The 22,302-nt window shown below is 47.7% G+C and overlaps 1 protein-coding gene across 3 annotated transcripts; it reads left to right on the top strand.

Moving 5' to 3' along the window:
- Window positions 1–8,487: 8,487 nt before the first annotated feature.
- FCGRT (Fc gamma receptor and transporter) lies at window positions 8,488–22,021 on the top strand. 3 transcript variants are annotated; one of them, XM_064293971.1, is made up of 7 exons: window positions 8,491–8,590; window positions 9,547–9,633; window positions 10,769–11,020; window positions 11,219–11,494; window positions 20,017–20,286; window positions 21,151–21,267; window positions 21,697–22,021. In XM_064293971.1, exons 1-7 carry the CDS (start codon window positions 8,569–8,571, stop codon window positions 21,804–21,806), a joined length of 1,134 nt encoding a protein of 377 aa, XP_064150041.1. In that variant the 5' UTR covers window positions 8,491–8,568; the 3' UTR covers window positions 21,807–22,021. The 3 variants fall into 3 exon arrangements, with proteins under 3 accessions (XP_064150043.1, XP_064150041.1, XP_064150042.1); XM_064293972.1 differs by lacking the exon at window positions 8,491–8,590 and adding an exon at window positions 8,793–8,919; XM_064293973.1 differs by lacking the exon at window positions 21,151–21,267 and having other exon boundaries at window positions 8,488–8,590.
- Window positions 22,022–22,302: the final 281 nt, after the last annotated feature.

Below are 22,302 nucleotides of genomic sequence, written 5' to 3'. Positions count from 1 at the left end.
CCCAGATAAGTAAAGCATTACTGAAAAAGAAGAACAAAGTGAGAGGCCTCACTCTACCTGATTTTAGAACCTACTATACCGCCACAGTAGTCAAAACAGCCTGGTACTGGTACAACAACAGATACATAGACCAATGGAACAGAATTGAGAATCCGGACATAAATCCATCCACATATGAGCAGCTAATATTTGACAAAGGCCCAAAGTCAGTTAAATGGGGAAAAGACAGTCTCTTTAACAAATGGGGCTGGCATAACTGGATATCCATCTGCAAAAAAAAAAAAAAAAAGGAACAAGACCCATACCTCACACCATGCACAAAAACTAACTCAATATGGGTCAAAGACCTAAATATAAAATCTAAAACGACAAAGATCATGGAAGAAAAAATAGGGACAATGCTAGGAGCCCTAATACATGGCATAAACACTATACACAACATTACTAATAAAGTAGAAGAGAAACTAGATAACTGGGAGCTCCTAAAAATCAAACACTATGCTCATCCAAAGATTTCGTCAAAAGAGTAAAAAGACTACCTACCGGTTGGGAAAATGTTTTTAGCTATGACTTTTCTGATCAGCGTCTGATCTGTAAAATCTATATGATACTGCAAAAACTCAACTACAAAAAGACGAATAACCCAATTAAAAAATGGGCAAAGGATATGAACAGACACGTCACTAAAGAAGACATTCAGGTAGCTAACAGATACATGAGGAAATGCTCACGATTATTAGCCATTAGAGAAATGAAAATCAAAACTAAAATGAGATTCCATCTCACTCCAACAAGATTGGCATTAATCCAAAAAACACAAAATAATAAATGTTGGAGAGATTGTGGAGAGACTGGAACACTTCTACACTGCTGGTGGGAATGTAAAATGGTACAACCACTTTGGAAATCGATTTGGTGCTTCCTTAAAAAGCTAGAAATAGAACTTGCGTATGATCCAGCAATCCCACTCCTTGCAATATATCCTAGAGAAATAAGAGCCTTTACACGAACAGATATATGCACAGCCATATTCATTGCAGCACTGTTTACAATAGCAAAAAGATGGAAGCAACCAAGGTGTCCATCAATGGATGAATGGATAAATAAATTACGGTATATTCACACAATGGAATACTATGCATCAATAAAGAACAATGATGAATCCGTGAAACATTTCATAATGTGGAGGAATCTGGAAGGCATTATGCTGAGTGAAATCACTCAGTTGCAAAAGGACAAATATTTTATGAGACCACTATTATAAGAACTCGAAAAATAGTTTATGGACTGGACAATGGGATAGAAAATGATGCTGGTGAAGAATGAGCTTCTTGGATCAAGTAGACACATGGGACTATGTTGGCATCTCCTGTCTGGAGGTGGGGTGAGAGGGCAGAGAGGGTCAGAAGCTGGCGGAATGGACACGAAAAGAGAAAGTGGAGGGAAGGAGTGTGCTGTCTCATTAGGGGGAGAGCAATTAGAAGTATATATCAAGGTGTACATAAATTTTTGTATGAGAGGCTGACCTGATTTGTAAACTTTCACTTAAAGCACAATAAAAATTTTAAAAAAAGAAAAATAGTTTAAACAGAGAAGAAAATATTCTTTGATGGTTACGAGAGTGTGGAGGGAGGGAGAGAGAGGGATTGTCACTAATTAAGATAGTAGACAAGAACTATTTTAGGTGAAGGGAAAGACAACACACAATACAGGAGAGGTCAGCACAACTGGACTAAACCAAAAACAAAGAAGTTTCCTGAATAAACTGAATGCTTCGAAGGCCAGCATAGCAGGGGTGGGAGTGTGGGGAACATGGCTTCAGGGGACATCTATGTCAACTGGCATAATAAAATCTATTAAGAAAATATTCTGCATCCCACTTTGGAGAGTGGTGTCTGGAGTCTTAAACGCTAGCTAGCAGCCATCTAAGATGCATCTATTTGTCTCAACCCACCTGGACCAAAGGAGAATGAAGAACACCAAAGATAAAAGGTAATTGTGAGCCCATGAGACAGAAAGGACCACATAAACCAAAGACTACAGTAGCCTGAGACCAAAGAACTAGATGGTGCCCAGCTACAACTAATGACTGGCCTGAGGGGGAACACCAGAGAGAAACCTTGAGGGAGTAGGAGAACAGTGAGATGCAGACCCCAAATTCTCGTAAGAAGACCAGACTTAATGGTGTGACTGAGACTAGAAGGACCCTGGATGTCATGGTCCCCAAACTTTCTGTTAGCCCAGGACAGGAACCATGTCCAAAGCCAACTCTTCAGACAGGGGTTGGATTGGACTATGGGATAGAAAATGATAATGGTGAGGAGTGAGCTGCTTGGATCAAGTAGACACATGAGACTATGTTGGCATCTCCTGTCTGGATGGGAGATGAGAGGACAGAGGGGTCAGAAGCTGGCAGAATGGACACGAAAATAGAGTGGAGGAAAGGAGTGTGCTGTCTCATTAGGGGGAAAGCAATTAGGAGCGTATAGCAAGGTGTATATATAAGTTTTTGTATGAGAAACTGACTTGATTTGTAAACTTTCACTTAAAGCACAGTAAAAATTAAAAAAAAAAAAACTCTATGGACCACAATGTTCCCACTCACAGCTGATCATGGGGATGGCACAGGGCTGGGCAGCGTTTTGTTCTGTTGTGCACGGGGTCACCATGATTCAGGGGCTGGCTCAACGACAGCTGACAACAACAGGGCAGACCCCTAAGAGGCCTCGTGACCCAACTGACCATTCCCCATCTAAGCAGCGAACCCTGAGGCCATTAGAACAGAAAGGAGAGGCGATCAGAAAGGGCATCTGGGTATGGGCAGATGTCTATTGTTGTTGTTGTTAGGTGCCGTCGAGGCAGTTCCAACTCATAGACACCCTATGTACAAAAGAGCTAAACACTGCCCAGTCCTGCGCCATCGTCACAATTGTTGCTCTTTCTGAGCTCATTGTTGTAGCCACTGTGTCAATCCATCTTGTTGAGGGTCTTCTTGTCTTTAACCGGCCCTCTATCAAGCATGATGTCCTTCTCCAGGGACTGGTCTGATAACATGTCCAAAGTATGTGAGACAAAGTTTCACCATCCTTGCTCCTAAGGAGCATCCTGGCTGTACTTCTCGCAAGACAGATTTGTTCTTTCTTCTGGAAGTCCATAGTATATTCAGCATTCTTCACCAACACCATAATTCAAAGGTATCAGTTCTTCTTTGGTCTTCTTTATTCATTGTCCAGCTTTCATATACACAGGAGGCAACTGAAAATACCATGGTTTGGGTCAGGCTCACCTTAGTCCTCAAGCTGACATCTTTGTTTTTTCACCCTTTAAAGAGGTCTTTTGCAGCAGATTTGCCCAATGCAATACAATGCAGATGTCTATAACATGCAGAAAAACAGCCCTCAAATATGTCCACGACCTAATCCCCCGGAACTTATAAATGAATATATTACCTCACTTGGTGTTATGTATTGAACTCTGGCCCCCGGAAAATATGTGTTGTCAATCCTAATCCCTACCCCTGTGGTTATTGGAGTGCCGGTGGCACCGTGGCTAAACACTCAGCTGCTAAGGGCAAGGTTGGTGGTTTGAACCCACCAGCCGCTCAGCAGGAGAAAGATCTGGCAGTCTGCTCCCATAAAGCTTTACAGCCTCGGAAACCCTATGGGGCACTTCTACACTGTCCTATAGGGTCGCTGTGAGTCGGAGTCTACTTGACAGCAATGGGTTTGGTTTTTTGGTGTACCTGTGGTTATAATCCCATTTGTTATGTTAATGAACAGTATTACTGTCAGGTATGTCTTACGCAGTGCAGTGAATTATTTAATAGGGCCCTTCCAGCCATAGTCTTAGTAACTCCCACTAAACTGGGTGGGACTATGCAAATGAGGTATATGAACCCTAACGAGGGGATTGGTCAAATTTGCCATCCCACTAGGCTTAAAGGGAGACATTGAGAGAGAGTAGGAGATGTAACATGGAAGACAGACAGGGACAGCTGTGACAACTGAGATGCCAAGAAGCAGCTGCAGAGAAACAATGGCAGCGGAGGCAGGAGGCTGGCAGGAGAGAGCGCAGTAGGCTTCCTGGCCCAGGGAGCAAGAAAGCTGAGCGCCTTTGAGCTCAGTCCTTGGCCTGGACTCTGCTCTGCTCAGAGAAATGTGACAAAGCTATTTTTGCTCTGCTGATAAGTGCCTTGAGGCACCCCACTCCACCTGAAAGCCTGGGGGCTTGGTGGCAGGAGCTCAAGGGCTCCTTCACTCAAGTGACCTCATTTGCAGGTCCAGGGCAATAGAGAAGAATCCTAGAAAATGTTTTGACAGGGTGTAAAAATGGTCTGGTGGAGGTGTCTGGCCTCCTCCAGCTTCACAGGGAGGAAGGAGAATCCAGACCAACAGCTGAAGGGTGATTGCTATGAGGCAGAGGTCAGACATACCTCCTCTCTTGGCTATCTTTACTAATTCTGACACCATCTGTCCCTCACATGACACTCTACTTCTCTGCTGGGTTTGATAATTCGTTAAAATGTCCACAAAGAACTCAGACCACACTCACAGTTATGTGGTTTATTAGAGAAGCAACAGGTTACAATTCAGGCTCAGGAACACTCAGGGTACAATTTTTCCATCAGGACAGCCTCTTCCCAGCCATGCCTGCAGGCACACCTCTCTCTGGCCCCTTGGCCTCTCAGCCCCTTTGCTGGCCTCTGCCCTGCTTGGCAAGTGTTACAAAACTTCTAGCTCTGCTGATAAGTGCCCCAAGGCACCCCACTCCACCAGTAAGCCTTGGCCCGAAGGTGCTCACCTCTAGCTCCACGGGTTGGCAAACCTAGCTCCACCAAGTGCCCAGAGGGACCCTACTCTGCCAGCAAGCCTTCTGCCTGAAGGTATTCAGTTTTCTTGCTCCGGGCTGGGAAGGCCACCGCTGTCTCCTGTCAGTCTCCTGCCTCTGCTGCTGTTGTTTTCTGCCGCAGCTTCTGCCTTCAGTGTTACATTCTCTCTCTCTCTCTCTCTCTCTGTTTCCTGGTTCCAGGAGTTTCTCAGCACAGGGATTCCGGATTCTTTGGGACACGGCTCCACTCCTGGCTCTTCCTTCTTGGTGGTGGTAAGATCCTCCCTTCCCGCCACTGGGATGGCTCATTTTAAGCCTAGCAGGATGACGAAAGTGAACAATCTCCTTATTAGGGTTCCATATACCTTATTTGCATGGTCTCAGTCAGTCATTGTGTGTGACAAAGACCATGGCTAGAAGGACCATATTAAGTAATGCATTGCACTGTACAGGGCCCTGGGACCATTGGCGCTAGACCCAGAGTATCTAAAGATGACATCCAGAGCCCCAGAGCAGGACCAAGAGGCCTTCTGCAGCAAGGTCTCAGGTCCTTCAGGGTGGGGTAGGGGGTCATGACAATAAGTTCCTAGGAGAAGGTAGAGGTTTTGTACCAGAGGGCCTGTCTAATTGTTGCTTTCTATATATCTGTCTAGCTCCATTTTTTGTCTTTCTGTCTGACTGCTTGTCTATGTATCTGTTTTACCTACGTATCTATCTTTGTCTTTCTACTTGTCTATCTGAGTATCTACTTTGTCTATATTTCTGTTTTTCTATCATCTGTCTACCTACCTACCTACCTATCTCTCTGTCTGTCTTTCCTGGGGAGGCTCTGAATAGGGCAGGGCCTGATGAGAGGCAGTGATAGAGGGAACCCAGGAGTGGGCTTGGGAAGCCTTACAATAGAAACGGGGACAATTAGAACAGCTTGGTAGCAGGGCAAAGGTCGGATTGAGGGCAGTTTATGGCAATCCTGAAGCAGGTCACAGTAATGGCTCTACTGGGATTCAGGACTCAATTAGCAGCATCCAGGACGTGGGGTGGCCGACTCCGCAGGATGTTAGCATAGACTCTTTTTTTTTTTGGCTTTAACAAACAGAAATTAATTCTCTCACAGTTTAGGAGGCTAGAAGTTCGAATTCAGGGCTCCAGTTCTAGGGGAAGGCTTTATCTCTCTATTGGCTGTGGGGAAAGTGTCTTGTCATCAGTCTTCCCCTGATCTAGGAATCCTGGGTCCAAAGGACATGCTCCACTTCTGGTGTTTCTTTCTTGGTGGCATAGCATAGACTCGAAGGCCATTACGGCTGGGTCTCAAGATACTATCACAGAACCCAAGGGGGCATGGGGATGGGCACCAGAGATTATCAAATGAGCCCCAGGGGCACGGGGTGAGGAGGAACCCTCCTAACCACGGTCCCACAGGGCCCCAAGCCCCAGGGACATGGGTTGTACAGCTGTTACTCCAGCAGAGCCAGGAGGTCCTCAGGGGACCTCCAGGGGGCAGTGTAGAGGCATGGATGGCACAGTGGAGTCTTGAGGCCATTTTAATGGGCCAGGAGGCATCATAACTGGACAATATGTACCTTATACCAGGGCTTAAGGGGGCCTTCAGAGAAGTTCTGGGGACTCTTAAAGTGGGACATAATAGCTCTGGGGACATTTTAGCAGGATCTCAGAATATGTATGAAGGGGTATTTCAGGCCTTTGAGTATCATAGTGGGGTCCACAGTCATTACAGGGAGATGCCATAAATGTTCTAGCAGACCTCTGGGAACATAAGCTCTAAGACTGGGTCATTATAGCCTGCCCCCAGGGTGATATTATTCAAATTTCAAGGAAAGATATCGCAGGGTCCTGGGGCTGTTGTAACAGGACATTTGGGCTTTATTCCAAGGAGTATTATAGTAGCGTCCTTGGGAACTTTCCACCAGTTTGTCAGAGTGTAATGGCTTATGTGTTGCTGTGATGCAGGAAGCTATGCCACCAGTATTTCAAACACCAGCAGGGTCACCCACGGTGGGCAGGTTTCGGCAGAGCTTCCAGACTAAGACAGACTAGGAAGAAAGGCCTGGTGACCTACTTCTGAAATTCAGCCAATGAAAATCTTATGGATCACAGAACATTGTCCAACTCACTTGCTTTGGACACATAATCAGGAAAGCTCTCTCAGTGAAGGAGGATATCATGTTTGGTGAAGTAGAGGGCCAAGGGGTGGGGGGAGACCCTTGGCGAGATGGATTGGAACAATAGCCACGACATGCCAGTGATGGACTCAAACATGCCAGTGACTGTGAGGATGGTGCAGGACCGGGCAACGTTTCATTCTGTTATACATAAGGTCACAGTGAATAGGAGTTGACCTGACATCAGCTATCTATCTATAATCCATCTGTCTGTCTGTCTACCATTTATCTATCTATCCGCCTAAGGGACTTTAAAGTGGGACCTCACGGGCTGCTGTAAATAGTTCTCTGGAGGTATTATACCAGGGTTCCAAGGAACGTAGAAGGGACAGCTAGGGTCATGGCAGATCCCTCAGGGTATCTTAGGGAAGAGCTGACGATGCTGTAATAGGACTCCTGGGGCACTAAGGCAGGATCCTGCAGACTCATTGGTGGTGGATCCTAGGGGTGAATCTCAGTGGGTGTTCTAGAAGGACCCAGGAAGAGTAATAAAAATGACTGGCGGTTTCTGAAAAAGTTAAGCATAGAATTACAATATGATCCAGTAATTCCATTCCTAGGTCTGTACCCAAAAAAATTGAAAACAAGTGTTCAAACAAAACACTTGTACACAAATGTTCATAGCAACAGACGAATGAGATAAACAAAATGTGGTCTAGCCAACAAAACGAAATAATAATATTCAGCCACAAAGAGAAATAAAGTTCTGATACATGCTACGGCAGGAATGAACCTTGAAAACCTGACGCTAAGTGAAAGAAGCCAGACACAAGTGATTCCAATTATATGAAATGTCCAGAAGAGGCAAATCTTTAGAGACAGGAAGTAGATTAGTGGTTGCAAGGGGCTGGGAGAAGGAGGAATAAGGAGAGACGGTTTAATGGATATAGGTAGTGCCCAACATACAGGTATTTAAGTTACGATGAATAGCACTTACAACTGTCCTTTTTTTTTTTTGTACATCTTATTGTTGGTAACAGGTTGCAGGTGTAACTTGCTGATGTTATCATTCTCAGACGTTCGTTCGCAGATCTTTAATTTTATGATTTTACTGTTCAAAACATTGCCGGATTTATAAAGACACTGATAAGAAAAGGCAATAATAATGAAAACTTAAAAAAAAAAAAAAAGAGATATTCAACTTATGTCAGAACCCACTTATCAGAGTCACAGAAAGAGAACCCCGCCGTAAGTCGGGGGCTACCTGTATAGGGTTTCCTTTTGGCATGATGGAACAGAAACGTTCTGAAACTACTAGTGGTAGTGGGTGCACAGCATTGTGAATGAGCTAAATGTCACTAATGGTAAATCTTATGTGTATTTTACCACCATTAAAAAAATGAGTGGAAGCATTATAGCAAGAGCAGGGGATGCGGTGGGTGACCGGGAGGGGGTTCTACCGCGGGATAACAGGGTGTTGGGGTTGTGTGGTTATGCGGCAATGTCAAAAGGGCACTGACTGACACAGCAAGAGCAATTCAGGGGAACGCTTCCGGGAATAGCTCTAAGGGGGAAATAGGCATTTCGAGAATTTTCTTTATGGCAGAAGCTTGCGAAGGCCATGATGGGGGGTGCACAAGGAGGTAAGAAGGGGCCCACAGAGGCCTACACATTTTGGACTCTAACCGTGTTCAGTTCGGATCCCACTGGATTCGCTGGGTGGCTGACACCCTCAGAACAAAAAACAGGGAGCAACAGAGAAAGAAACCACAACAAAAAAAGACAAAAGTTTCAAGAGAGGCAGAGAAAAACACCAGCGGAGAGGCTGGGCGGGCGGACTGGGGTGTGCCCTGCAGCTGGGGGGCGGGGTTGGATATTCTTGGGGTTAGGGAACAGTCTCCGGACAGGATGTAAGGGAGGAACTGGGGTCTCCAGTCACGGGAATCGGCTGGGATGCAGGCTGGGAGCGAACGTAAGCAGGGCTGGGGGCCAGGCGAGGGAGGGGGCTGGGGGCCCAGACTCCCGGGTCTGAGGGGGGAGGGGCCTGGGGGCCAAGACTCTCGGGCCAGGGGGAGGAGGGGCTGGAGACCCGGACTCCGGGGTCTGAGAGAGGAGGGGCTGGAGACCCGGACTCTGGGGTCTGAGAGAGGAGGGTGCCGGGGGGTCCAGACTCTGGGGTCTGAGGGAGGAGGGGGCTGGGGGTCTGGACTGCCGGGTCTGAGAGAGGAGGGGGCTGGGGGTCTGGACTGCAGGGTCTGAGGGAAGAGGGTGCATGGACTCCTGGGTCTGAGAGAGGAAGGAGCCCGTGGCCTGTACTGCTGGGTCTGAGGGAAGAGGGCCGGGCCCAGCTCTGCAAGAGGAATCTCAGCTTATCCAGGCTCTGTAATTAATTAACTAAAACGGATCAAATTAAGGGTTGAAAGTTCAGGGAGGAGGAGGAAATTTTTTTTTTTTTTTTTTTTTTTTTTTTTAATAAGAATCTGTCGCCCTCCTGACCGAGCCCCCCGACCCGGCCCCAGCCGCCCGGGTCCTGGGCCGCCCCGCGGGTCCAGGGGAGGAAGAGGAAGGGCTGGCTAGGTCACCCGCCTCCCTCCGCTAGGTCTCAGGCTCAGGATGAGGGTCGCCCGACCACGGCCCTGGGGACTCCGTGTGCTGCTGCTTCTCCTGCCTGGGACGCTGGGCGCAGGTGAGGGGCCTTGGGGAGGGCGGCTGCGGATAGACGCGAAGCCCAGCCAGAGAAATCTGGGTTTTCACCAGAAACCAGTATGCTCTTCTCCCCTGCTTTAAACGTTGTTTATCACTTTCTTCTCCCGCGGCCTCTGTGACTGGGAGCCACCTCTCACTTTTCTCAGGGTTTCTGTCCCCATTTCCCTGGGTCTCAGCACCCCTCTTTCTCTGGGTCTCTGTGCCCCTCTCTCTGGGTCTCTATCCCCACCTCTCCCTGGGTCTCTGTCCCTCTTGCTCTCTGGGCCTCTGTCCCTCTCTTTCTGGGTCCTTGTCCTCTTCCATCTGGGTCTCTTCCTCCCTCGCTTTCTGAGTCTCCTCCCCCCTCTCTGAGTCTCTTTCCCTCTCTGGGTCACTGTCCCCCCTCTCCCTGGGTCTGTCTTCCTCTCTCTCTGGGTCCCTGTCCTCTTCTTTTGGGTCTCTGTTCCCCTCTCTCTGGGGTCTCTGTCCCTCTTTCTGGGTCTCTGTCCCTCTCTCTCTGGGTCCTTGTCTGCCTGTTTCTGGGTCTCTGTCCCCCTGTCTCTGGGTCCCTGTCCTCTTCTTTCTGGGTTTCTGTACCCCCTCTCTCCCTGGGTCTCTGTCCCTCTCTCTCTCTGGGTCTCTGTCCCCCACCTCTGGGTCTCTCTCCCTCTCTCTCTAGGTCACTATCCCCCCTCTCTCTGAGTCTCTGTCCCACTCTCTCTCTGGGCCCTTGTCCTCTTCTCTCTGGGTCTCTTCTCTCCTCAATCTCTGAGTCTCTGACCCCCCCCCCCCCGGGTCTTGTCCATCTCTCTCTCTCTGGGTCTCTATCCTCCTCTCACGGGTCTGTTTCCCACTCTCTCTGGGTCTCTGTTCCCTCTCTGTCTCTGGGTCACTGTCCCCCGCCTCTGAGTCTATCTCTTTCTTTCTGGATCTCTGTGCCTCTCTCTCGATCTCTGTTCCACCTTCTCCCTGGGTCCCTGTCCTCTTCTCTGAGTTTCTGTTTCCCTCTCTCTGGGTCTCAGTTCCCCCCTCTCTGTGAGTCTCTGTTCCCCTGTCTCTGAGTCTCTGTCCCACTCTCAGTTTAGGCCCCTACCCCACCTCTGCGTGCTCTCTTCATCTCTGTCTCTCTCCGGCAGACAGCCATCTCTCCCTCCTGTACCACCTCACTGCTGTATCCTCCCCTACCCCGGGGACTCCTGCATTCTGGGTATCGGGCTGGCTGGGCCCACAGCAATACCTGAGCTACAGTAACCTGCGGGCCGAGGCCGAGCCATGCGGGGCGTGGGTCTGGGAAAACCAGGTGCCCTGGTACTGGGAGAAAGAGACAACTGACCTGAGGAACAAGGAGAAGCTCTTTCTTGAAGCTCTCAAAGTCGTGGGAGGAAAAGGTAAGGCCTGGATTCCTGGGTCTCAGTGAGGAAGGGGCTGGGGGCCTGGACTCCGGGTCCGAGGGAGGAAGGGGCTGGGGGCCTGGACACTTAGGTCTGAGGGAGGAGGGGGCTGGGGGACCTGGATTCCTGGGTCTGGGTTAGAGAGGTTGGGGGCTTGGACGCGTGGGCCCCACTCACCTGCATGTGGCCCCCCAGATCCCCTGACCCTGCAGGGTCTCCTGGGCTGTGAGTTGGGACCAGGCAACATCTCAGTGCCCACGGCCAAGTTTGCCCTGAACGGTGAGGAGTTCATGACCTTCAATCCCAAGGCGGGCAACTGGAGTGGGGACTGGCCTGAGGCCGAAGCCATCGGCAACCTCTGGAAGAAAGAGGCTGAGGTCGTCAACCAAGAGAGGGCCTTCCTGCTCAGCTCCTGTCCTCAGCGGCTGCTGGGCCACCTGGAGTTGGGGCGAGGGAACCTTGAGTGGAAGGGTAAGGAGCTCCTGAATCACTCTTGCTTCTTCCATCCTCTCTCCTGACCATGGCCCTGGGCTCCTGCCGGGCCTCCTAGCCTCCCTGCTCACAGCCCTCTCAAGGCTCCCACCCGGCCCCCAGCACAGAATTCCAGCTCCTACCTTTAATGACCTCATCAGACCCTTTCGGCTTCACTTGTCTTCCTTCACCTGCCCATCAGAGTCTACACTCCAGCTCCACCCCCAGTTGGCTGTGCCCCATCTAAGCAAAGCCCTTCCTCTGAGTGTCTGCTCATGCGATTCCCCTGGCCTGGAACACCCTTCCTGCCTCTCTCCACGTGTTCCAACCCTACTTAGTTTTCAAGGCACAGGCTGAATATCACCCACTTTGAGAAGCCCTCCCCCAATGTAGCTGTTTCCTTCCCAGAGGCCCCCAGGCCTCCATTCATCCAACAAACGTTGGCTGAGTGAGAAGAACTGACTACCTGATGACATGAAGGAATTGTAATTAAGTATTTGTAGGTGTAAGGTTCTTGGGTGGTACAAAAAACAGCAACACCTAACCAAAAGGTTGGTAGTCGGAACCAACCCAGTGGTGCTACAGAAGGAGAGCCTGGTGATCTGCTTCCTTAAAGAATAAACCAAACCAAACCCATTGCCGCTGAGTCTATTCCAACTCATAGTGACCCCATAGGGCAGGGTACAACTGCTCCACAGGATTTTCTAGGCTATAATCTTTACAGAAGCAGAATACCATATCTTTCTCCTGTGGAGCGGCTGGAATGGCTGCTGGTTTGAACCACCAACCTTTCAGTTAGCAGCCAGGTGCTTAACCGCTGTGCCATCAGGGCTCTTGCAAAGATTACAGCCAAGAAAACCCTATGGACAGACACCCTTTTAACTCAGACCTGAAGTCTCTCCCAAAGTTCACCATTCAGCCAAAGATTAGACAGGTCTATAAAACAAATAGTTTAACACACGTGAGGAATGTGCTTCTTAGTTCAATCAAGTATATGAGACCAAATGGGTAACACTTGCCCAAAAGCAAAGATGAGAAAGCAGGGAAGAGACATGAAAACAGGACAAATGGAAATGGGGAACCCGGGGTGGAGAGGGAGAGAGTGTTGACCCATTGTGGGGATTGCAACCAATGTTACAAAACAGTTTGCTTATAAATCGTTGAATGAGAAACTAATTTACTCTGTAAACTTTCACATAAAGCACACTCACACAAAAAGAAAACCCAGTGGAGCAGTTCTACTCTGTAACACATGGGGTCACCATGAGTCAGAATCAACAGCAATGGGTCATTAGTAGGTATGATAATAGTTTTGTGGTATTAATTTTAAGTGCCCTTACCAACTAGAGAAGTCCCTGACTGATCCTAACCAAAAGGTTAGGTGCCTCAGAAGAAAGGCCTGGCAGTCTACATCCAAAAAATCAGCCATTGAAAACCCTATGGAGCACAGTTCTACTCTGACACACATGGGGTCTCTATGAGGCAGAATCGATTCAACAGCAACTGGTTTACCTGATAGAGTTACATTCTGAAGTATTTATAGATGAAATACTCTGTGTCTGGGATTTACTGAGGAAACCCTGTTGGCGTACTGGTTAAGAGCTACAGCTGCTAACCCAAAGGTTTGCAGTTCAAATCCACCAGGCGCTCCTTGGAAACCCTATGGTGCAGTTCTACTCTGTCCAATAGGGTCGCTATGAGTCGGAATCGACTTGATGGCAGTGGGTTTGGTTTTTTTGGTTGGGATTTACTGAAGAAGCTTAGTCTGGGGTGGGGTGAGGCATTGCCAGGTGAGGATTTGAGTGTAATACAAATAACCATGTGTTGATTATGGTTGAAGGTCAGTTATGGGGGTACGTGGGGGTAGGGAAGGGTCATTCCAGGCCCTGGGCAAAGAGAGGGAAGGGACGCCATGTTTACCCTCCTGCGGCACCCAGGCTGCCAGGAAAGACATGTCTAATGGAGAGTGGCCCAAATATTCACTGCAAGTACCACAAAGGAGGAGTTGGGACCTAAGGGTAGTTTGCTTTAATTTTCCCCTTTCGTTTTAATTATGCAAAATTTCAAACTACACACGAGCAGAGAGAATAGGATAATGATCCTCCCCCATGAATCCCCATCACTGACCTTCAACCATGGCGAACCCATGTTTATTCGTATTTCACACAAGTTCTCACCCACTTCCTCATTCCACCTCAGACTCAGCTTTGGTAAATTCCAGACACCAGAGTATTTCATTTGTAAATACTACAGTATGTAATTCCTGGGTAAGGACATTTAAAAAAATTAATAACCGCCACACCTCTCTCTGGTGCCCTGGTGGCACAACCTTTAAGCGCTTGGCTGCTAACAGAAAGGTTGGCATTTTGAACCCACCCAGGGGCTCTGCGGGAGAAAGACCTGGCAATCTGCTCAGTTACAATTAAACCAAAACTAGACTGCTATCGAGCTGATTCCGTAAGTAAGAGAAGTCTCGGCATCCTCGCTTCCAAGGAGCATTCTGGCTGTATTTCTTCCAAGACAGATTTGTTCGTTCTTCTGGCAGTTCAGTACCTTAATTCAAAGGCATCAATTCTTCTTCAGTTTTTCTTATTCATTGTCCAGCTTTCACATGCATATGAAGCAATTGAAAATACCACGGTTTGGCTCAGGCGCCAGCGGCTTATTCCTCAAAGTGACATCTTGGCTTTTTAACACTTTCAAGAGGTCTTTTGCAGCAGATTTGCCCAATGTAATACATCATTTGATTTCTTGACTGCTGCATCCATGGGCATTGATCGTGGATCCAAGTAAAATGAAATTCTTGACAACTTCAGTCTTTTCTCCATTTATCATGATGTTTCTTATTGGTCCAGTTGTGAGGATTTTTATTTTCTTATTCAAGCTCATAGCGACCCTATAGGACAGAGTAGAACTGCCTCATAGGGCTTCTAAAGCTATAATCTTTATTGAAGCAGACTGCCACATCTTTCTCATGCAGAGCGGCTGGTGGGTTCGAACCACTGACCTTTTGGTTAGCAACCAAGCGTTTTAGCCACTAACCACCACCACTCCCTCCCTTAGCTTACAACCTAGAAACCCCTATGGCACAGTTCTACTCTGTCATATGGGGGTCGCTATGAGTCAAAAATTGACTTGAGGGCACCCAACTTCACCACCACATTTGTCATACCTACAAGTAATCATCTGCAGTTCCTTCCCACCCTCAAGTACTCAGCTCCTGTTCGAATTCCCCTGATTGTTTTACAAACGTGTGTTGTTTTTTAAATTTGTTTCAATCAGGACCCACCTGAGGTCCTCGCATTTCAATTAGTTGCTCCCTCTCTTCAGTGTTTTTTGATCTATAGGTTTCCAGGTATCTTTTCTTTTTTAATTAATAGCTTGTCTTCCTTTGGATCCGTTTTAGGTTTTCAGAAAAATCATGCAGAAAGTACAGAGAGTTCGCATATAACCCATTCTCCCTCCTGCATGCAGTTTCTCTTACTATTAATATCTTGCATTAACAAAACCAAACCTGTTGCCATTGAGTTGATTCTGACTCATACTGACCCTACAGGACAGAGTAGAACTGCCGCATAGGGTTTCTAAGGCTGTAATCTCATGACCCAAGAACTGGAGGTCAGAGAATGATGAAAGAAAAAGAGGAAGACCTTCAACAAGATGATTGACACAGTGGCTGCAACAACGGGCTCAAAAACAATAACGATTGTGAAGATGGCACAGGACTGGGCAGTGTTTTGTTCTGTTGTACATAGGGTCACTGAGTTGGCACTGACTCAATGGCACCTACAACAACAAAGATCTTTACAGGAGCACACTGCCACATCTTTCTCCCTGGGATCTGTTGGTGGGTTTGAACTGCCAACCTCTTGCTTAGCAGCCGAGCACTTAACCATGCTGTACCACCAGGGCTCCTTAACATCTTGTATTCCCACCCACCCACTGCTATCGAGTCGATTCCGACTCATAGTGACCCCATAGGACAGAGTAGAACGGCCCAATAGAGTTTCCAAGGAGCGCCTGGTGGATTCGAACTGCCAACCTCTTGGTTAGCAGCCATAGCACTTAACTACTGAGCCACCAGGGTTTCCCATCTTGCATTAGGGTGGTGCATTTGTTACAACTGATGGACCAATATCGATACACTATTATTAACTAGGCTCCACAGTTTACATTAGGAGTCCCTGGGTGGCGCAAACTATCAAGCACTCAACTTGCTGAAAGTTTGGTGGTTTGAACCCACTCAGAGGTGCCTCAGAAGACAGGCCTGGCAATTTGCTATAGAAATGTCACAGCCTTGAAAACCCTATGGAGTAGTTCTCCTCTGCACACACGGGGTCACCATGAATCAGAAATGACTGAGTGGGAACTAACAACAAACTAGTTCAGAATAGGGTTCACTCTTTGTGTTGTACAGTCCTTTTTATTTTATTCTTAAATAATTTGTTTTATTTTGTTGCTATTGAGAATATACACAGCAAAAACATACACCAATTCAAGTTTCTACATGTCCAATTCAATGAAGTTGATTACATTCTTCTAGTTGTGCAACCATTCTCACCCTCCTTTTCTGAGTTGTTCCTCTCCCTTTAACATAGAATTACTGCCCCTTGAGCTTCATCTAACCTTTCGAGTTGCTGTTGTCCGTTTGCTACCTACCATAGAGATCGCTCTTAAAAGAGCATAATGCTCAAGGCAGACATTCTTTACTCGCTAAGCTGAACTATTGTTTAGTGTTAAGAAGACTTAAGGAGATATTTTTGGTATAAGGCTTAAAGATTAGCTTAAGGCAGTAGTTTTGGGGGTTTATCCAGCCTCCATGGCTCCAGAAACAGGCCTATGGGTTTTGACAAATGCTCAATGTTGTATGTCCTACATTAACAATATCATACAGAATAGTTTCACTGCCTTAAAAATGCCCTGAGCTCCACCTGTTCACCACTCCTCTCTACTTCCCCAACTCCTGGCAACCACTGATCTTTTTACTGTCTCTACAGTTTTGCCTTTTCCAAAATGTCATATAGTTGGAATCATACACTGTTGTTTTGCTGTTAGTTGCTGCCAAGTTGGCTCCGACTCATGGTGACCTTGTGTATAATAGAGTGAAACGTTGCCCAGTCCTGTATTATCTTCATGATCTTCACTATGTTTGAGTCTATTGCTGCAGCCGTTGTGTCAACTCGTGTTTCACTTAGCAACATGCATTTCAGGTTCCTCCATGTCGTTTCGTGGCATAATGGAGCCTTTCTTTTTATCACTGAATGATATTTCATGGTATGGACGTGCCACAGTTTGTTTATCCATTCACTTATTTGTCTGTCTCTTCAGTATCTTTCTTTTTTTTTCCTGGTTGTGAAAAGTTGTGCACCTTGGATGCAGATGTGGACATTAGTTTTTTGGTTGTTTTTAATTTAAATTGTGGTAGAATATATATAGCGAAACATATGTCATTTCAAACATTTTTATGTATGCAGTTCAGTGATTTCAATGTGCATCATTTTCATTGTCTTTTAATCTATACGTTTCTTTAAATAGTTTTTTTTTTTTTTTTCCTTGCAATTTTTGCTTTGAAGAAAGTAAGTCATTTTCCCTATTGAGCTTCCACCAGGCTGGATTTTACTGGTTACATTCCTGTGGTGTTGCTGAACATGGTCCTCTGTCTCCTGCTTATCCTATAAACTAGTAGCCATATCTAGAGACTTGATCAGATTCTGGTTTGATTTCTGTGGCAGGAAAACTTTCTGGGTGGCGTGTGCACTTCCATTTAGCTGTATGATCCATCTCAAGTTAATGTTTGTATATGGTATGAGGTAGGGGGTTAGGTTAATTTTTCTCCCCTATGGATATCCAGTTGACCCAGTATCGTTTGTTCAAAGACCAGCCTCCTCCCAGCCACCAGTCTCTCCCCTCTAACCCATCCCTCAACAGAGCTCAGCTCCAGAGCTGACTCCGCCCCTCCCCTGCACATACCCCTCCTGCAGCTCCTTAGATCCCTCAAGACACCACGGCTCTAGCCACTCCACCTGGCACTCGAGGCCCTGCATGGTGAAGCCGCAGTCCATCTCCTCAGCCTCACACTTCTCCATTCTCTCCAGTCAGCCAGTCGGATACTCAGTTGTTGCTGGTTGCCATCGAGTAGATTCCCATTCATGGTAACCCCATGTGTTACGGACTAGAACTGTTCCATACGTTTTCTTGGCTGTAATCTTAATGGAAGCAGATCACCAGGACTTTTCTTCTGTAGTACCACTGGGTGGGTTCGAACCACCAATGTTTAGGTTAGCAGTTGAGTGCAAACCGTTTTCGCCACCTAAGGACCTGTTGACCCAGCATTATTTGTTGCAAAGACCTTCATCTCCCCTCCACGCACATATACGCTGGATGGCAATGGACTCTTTGTCGTAAAGTAGATGTGGATCTGCTTCTAGACTATTTCATTGACCTGTTGGTCTGTTCTTATGCCAATACCTCACTCTCTTTTTTTTTTTTTTAATTAATTTTTATTGTGCTTTAAGTGAAAGTTTACAAATCAGGTCAGTCTCTCATACAAAAATTTACGTACACCTTGCTATACACTCCTAATTGCTCTCCCCCTAATGAGATAGTGCAGTCCTTCCCTCCCCTTTCTCTCCTCATAGCCATTTAGCCAGCTTCTGACCCCCTCTGCCCTCTCTTCTCCCCTCCAGACAGGAGATGCCAACATAGTCTCATGTGTCTACTTGATCCACGAAGCTCGTTCTTCACCAGTATCATTTTCCATCCCATATTCCAGTCCAATCCCTGTCTGAAGAGTTGGCTTTGGGAATGGTTCCTGTCTTGGGCTAACAGAAGGTCTGGGGACCACGGCCTCTGGGGTCCTTCTAGTCCCAGTCTGACCATTAAGTCTGGTCTTTTTATGAGAATTTGGGGTCTGCATCCCACTGTTCTCCTGCTCCCTCAGGGGTTCTCTGTTGTGCTCCCTGTCAGGGCAGTCATCTGTTGCAGCTGGGCACCATCTAGTTCTCAGGCTGAGTAGTCTCTGGTTTTTGTGGTCCCTTCTGTCTCTTAGGCTCATAATTACCTTGTGTCTTTGGTGTTCTTCATTCTTCCTTGCTCCAGGTGGGTTGAAACCAATTGATGCATCTTAGATGGCCGCTTGCTAGCATTTAAAACCCCAGACACCACTCTCCTAAGTGAATACCTCACTCTCTTGATTAATGTAGTTTTAGAGTAAGTTTGGGTATTTAGTGGTATAAGTTCTCCAGCTTTATTTTCCTTCTTAAATATTGCCTTGGTTATCTTAGGACATTTGCATTTCTGTATAAAAAACCAAAGCTGTTGCCATTGAGCCTATTCTGACTCACAGTGACCCTACAGGACAAAGTAGAACTACCCTGTAGAGGTTCCAAGGAACAGTTGGTGGATTCCAACTGCTGATATTTTGGTTAGCAGCCAACCTCTTAACCACTGTGCTGCCAGGGCCCCAGTATTTCTATATATGTTTTAGAATTATGCTTATCAATTACCACCAAAAATAATCTTGTTGGGATTTTGATTGTGACTGAATTTTATTGATAGATCAATATGGAGAGAATTGACATCTTAACAATAATAAATTTTCTAATCTACCAGCATGTTATGTCCCTTCATATATTTAGCTCTTCTTTAATTTTTCTCACTAATATTTTGTAGTTTTGAGTGTAGAGATCTTATACATCTTTGGTTATATTTACTCCTAAGTATCTTTTGATGCTTGGTATTTTTTGAAGTTACTGTAAATGGTATTGAAAAATTTTATTTTCCAATTGTTTGCAGCTGATTTGAGGACTCTGGGTAGTGCAAAGGGTTTGCGCTCAGCTACTAACTAAAGGATTGGTGGTTCGAACCCACCAGGGCACCACGGAAAAAAGAGTTTACAACCAAGAAAACCCTATGGAGCAGTTCTACTCTGTAACCCATGGGGTGACCGTGAGTCAGAATTGATTCAATGGCAATGGGTTGGTTGTTGGTTGGTAGCTAATTTATAGAAATGCTATTGATTTATACATATTTACCTTGTATCCAAAGAGCCCTGGTGGCATAGTAGTTAAGCGCTTGGCTGCTAACTGAAAGGTCAGTGGTTTGAACCCACTAGCCACTCCGTGGGAGAAAGATGTGACATTCTGCTTCCGTAAAGATTACAGCCTAAGAAACCCTATGGGGGCAATTCTACTCTGTTCTGTAGGGTTGTTATAAGTCAGAATCAACTCAATGGCAACAGGTCTGGTTTTTGTTTTGTTTAAAAATGTTTATGGAAGGATGAAATGGGGTCCTGAGGGAGCAACCCATAGGTTGGTTGGGTGTCCGTCCCCCTGGGAAAGCTTTCCCATTTCCCCACCATGTCCTCCAGGCTCAGCCCAGTGCAGGGCACGTGGCGGAGCCCACTAGGTGTGGTGGAAGGAATGAGGGCCTCTCTGTCCCTATCCAGCCCTGCCCTGGGCCTGGGCCTGGCCCTGGCGGTCTATGGGCTTGGTGCTCAGGCTTGTCTGCCTGTCTTTCTGCAGAGCCGCCCTCCATGCGCCTGAAGGCCCGACCAGGCAGCCCCGGCTTCTCCGTCCTCACCTGCAGTGCCTTCTCCTTCTACCCCCCGGAGCTGCAGCTGCGATTCCTCCGGAATGGGCTGGCGGCTGGCACCGGGGAGAGCGACCAGGGCCCCAATGGCGATGGCTCCTTCCATGCTTGGTCATCACTACAAGTCAAAAGTGGCGATGAACACCACTACTGCTGCGTTGTGCAGCACGCAGGGCTGGCGAAGCCCCTCACGGTGGAGTTGGGTGAGGTCCCACCGGATAGCCCATTGCTGCAGCAGGTTTTCCTGAGTCTAAGTGCCTTGTGCTCCAAACCCGTTGCTGTTGAGTTGATTCCGACTCATAGCAAACCTATGGGACAAAGTAGAGCAGCCCCATAGGGCTTCCAAGATTGTAATCTCTACAGAAGCAGATCGCCAGGTCTTTCCTCTGCAGAGCGGTAGATGGGTTCGAACCACTGACCTTTTGGTTCCTGGCTGAGCACTTAACCACTGCACCACCATGGCTCCTTAGCTTGTGCTCAGCTATTGCCAATTCTCGGAAAGCCTGACAGCCTTCTATCCTGTGTTGCTTGTCCTTCCCAAGCCTGACTGCCTTCTATCCAGCTGCTGCTAGGCCCCATTGAGTCTGACCAGATATTGACTACTATGGTCAGTACTCTCTGAGTCTGGCCACCTTCAGCCCCACTGCTGCTGGTCCTCCCTGAGGCTAACCACCTTCCATCCTGCTACTTCTGGTCTTTATGGAGTCTGGTCAATCACTGTCTGCTTCTGCCAATCCTTGCCAAGACTGACCATCTACTGCCTTGCTACTGCCAGTCCTCTGTGAGTCTGACCTCCTATTGTGCTGTGCCTGCCCGTCCTCAGAGTCAGAACACCACAGGTCCCTTGGCAAGACCGACCACCATTCTTCTTGCTATGGCTGGTTCTTCATCTAACCTGGGGACACTCTGCCCAAGCCTAGGACACCCCGACACCTTTCCTCTGCTCACTCCCATCCCCAGACACTTGGTCAGGACTCTCTGGCTCGGGGGTGTGGGAGCCCCCATTTCCCTGTCCTGACTCCTGGGATGAGACTTCATTCACCATCTCATACCTTCTCTGGCTGCAGAATCGTCAGCCAGGTCCGCAGTACCCGTGGTTGGGATCGTCATCGGACTCTTGCTGCTCCTGGCAGCAGCAACGGGAGGAGCGCTGCTGTGGAGGAGGATTAGGGCAGGACAGCCAGGTGTGGCGCAGGAGGAGAAGCAGCCTCAGAGAAGGGAGCAGAAGCCAGGGGGTGGGGAGGACAGAGACCCGGAAGGAGGACAGAGACCCAGAGAGAGAGGGGGACAGAGACCGGGGAGGGGGGACACAGAGACCCGGGGCGGGGCACAGAGACCCAGAGAGAGAGAGGGACAGAGACCAAGAGAGCGGGGGGCACAGAGACCCAGAGAGAGAGGGACAGAGACCCAGAGAGAGGGGAACAGAGACCCAGATAGAAGGGGAACAGAGACCCAGATAGAAGGGGACAAAGATCCAGAGAGAGAGGGAGACAAAGACTCAGAGAGAAAGGGAGACAGGAACCTAGAGACAGAGAGAAAGAACATGGAGGAGGGGTGGACAGAGGGGGGGGGGCCTCACAGTCTGATGAACACACCTATTCCTCTCTCCTCAGTCCCTTGGATCGCTCTCGGTGCTGATGATGTCGGGGCCCTCCTACCCACTCCTGGCCTCCCCCAGGAGGCTGACTCTCAGGATAAAAACACGTTGGCAGACACTGCCTGACTAGCCTCCATTCTGGTTGCCACCAGCTAATGCTGTGGGGGCCCTTTCATGCTGTGCGACCTCAGGATGGAATCCTGGCATCTCTGAGCCTCCAGAAGGAGTCTGGGCCTGATGTCCTCCCTCTGGATCCTTCTTCCTGCTGCCTGCCTCAGTTTCCTTTCCTGATACATACGGCTCTTTTCCACATCCACATATAATATGATTTTGGGCCTGAATTGATTGTGTTCTCGTGATTTCAAGTTTTCGGGCATTTCAGAATGGGCAATAGGGGGGATGTAGGAGGAAATGAAGGTGGTGGAAGACCTGGGTTTCAAATCTCACCTGCAACTTACTAACATGTTGTCATGTGGAATCTGACAACTTTATATAACAGGTCATACAATTTTCATTCACAACTTCCACAAATTGAGGGACCACTCAATGGCAATGGGTTTGGAGCCCTGGTGGTGGAAGTGGTTAAATGTTTGGGTGCTAGTCAAAAGGTTGGCAGTTCAAA

The sequence above is a fragment of the Loxodonta africana genome, chromosome 11 (genome assembly GCF_030014295.1).
Source record: "Loxodonta africana isolate mLoxAfr1 chromosome 11, mLoxAfr1.hap2, whole genome shotgun sequence".
Classification (NCBI taxonomy): Eukaryota; Metazoa; Chordata; class Mammalia; order Proboscidea; family Elephantidae; genus Loxodonta; species Loxodonta africana.
The sequence above is the reverse complement of the archived record's forward strand: the minus strand, read 5'-3'. Positions and strand labels throughout refer to the sequence as shown.

Coding starts and splice junctions, on each gene's coding strand:
- FCGRT (XM_064293971.1), top strand. CDS start 8,569: ATGATGGGGGGTGCACAAGGAG. Junction 11,021..11,218: donor CAAAGTCGTGGGAGGAAAAG/GTAAGGCCTGGA, acceptor GTGGCCCCCCAG/ATCCCCTGACCCTGCAGGGT. Junction 20,287..21,150: donor GCCCCTCACGGTGGAGTTGG/GTGAGGTCCCAC, acceptor CTCTGGCTGCAG/AATCGTCAGCCAGGTCCGCA.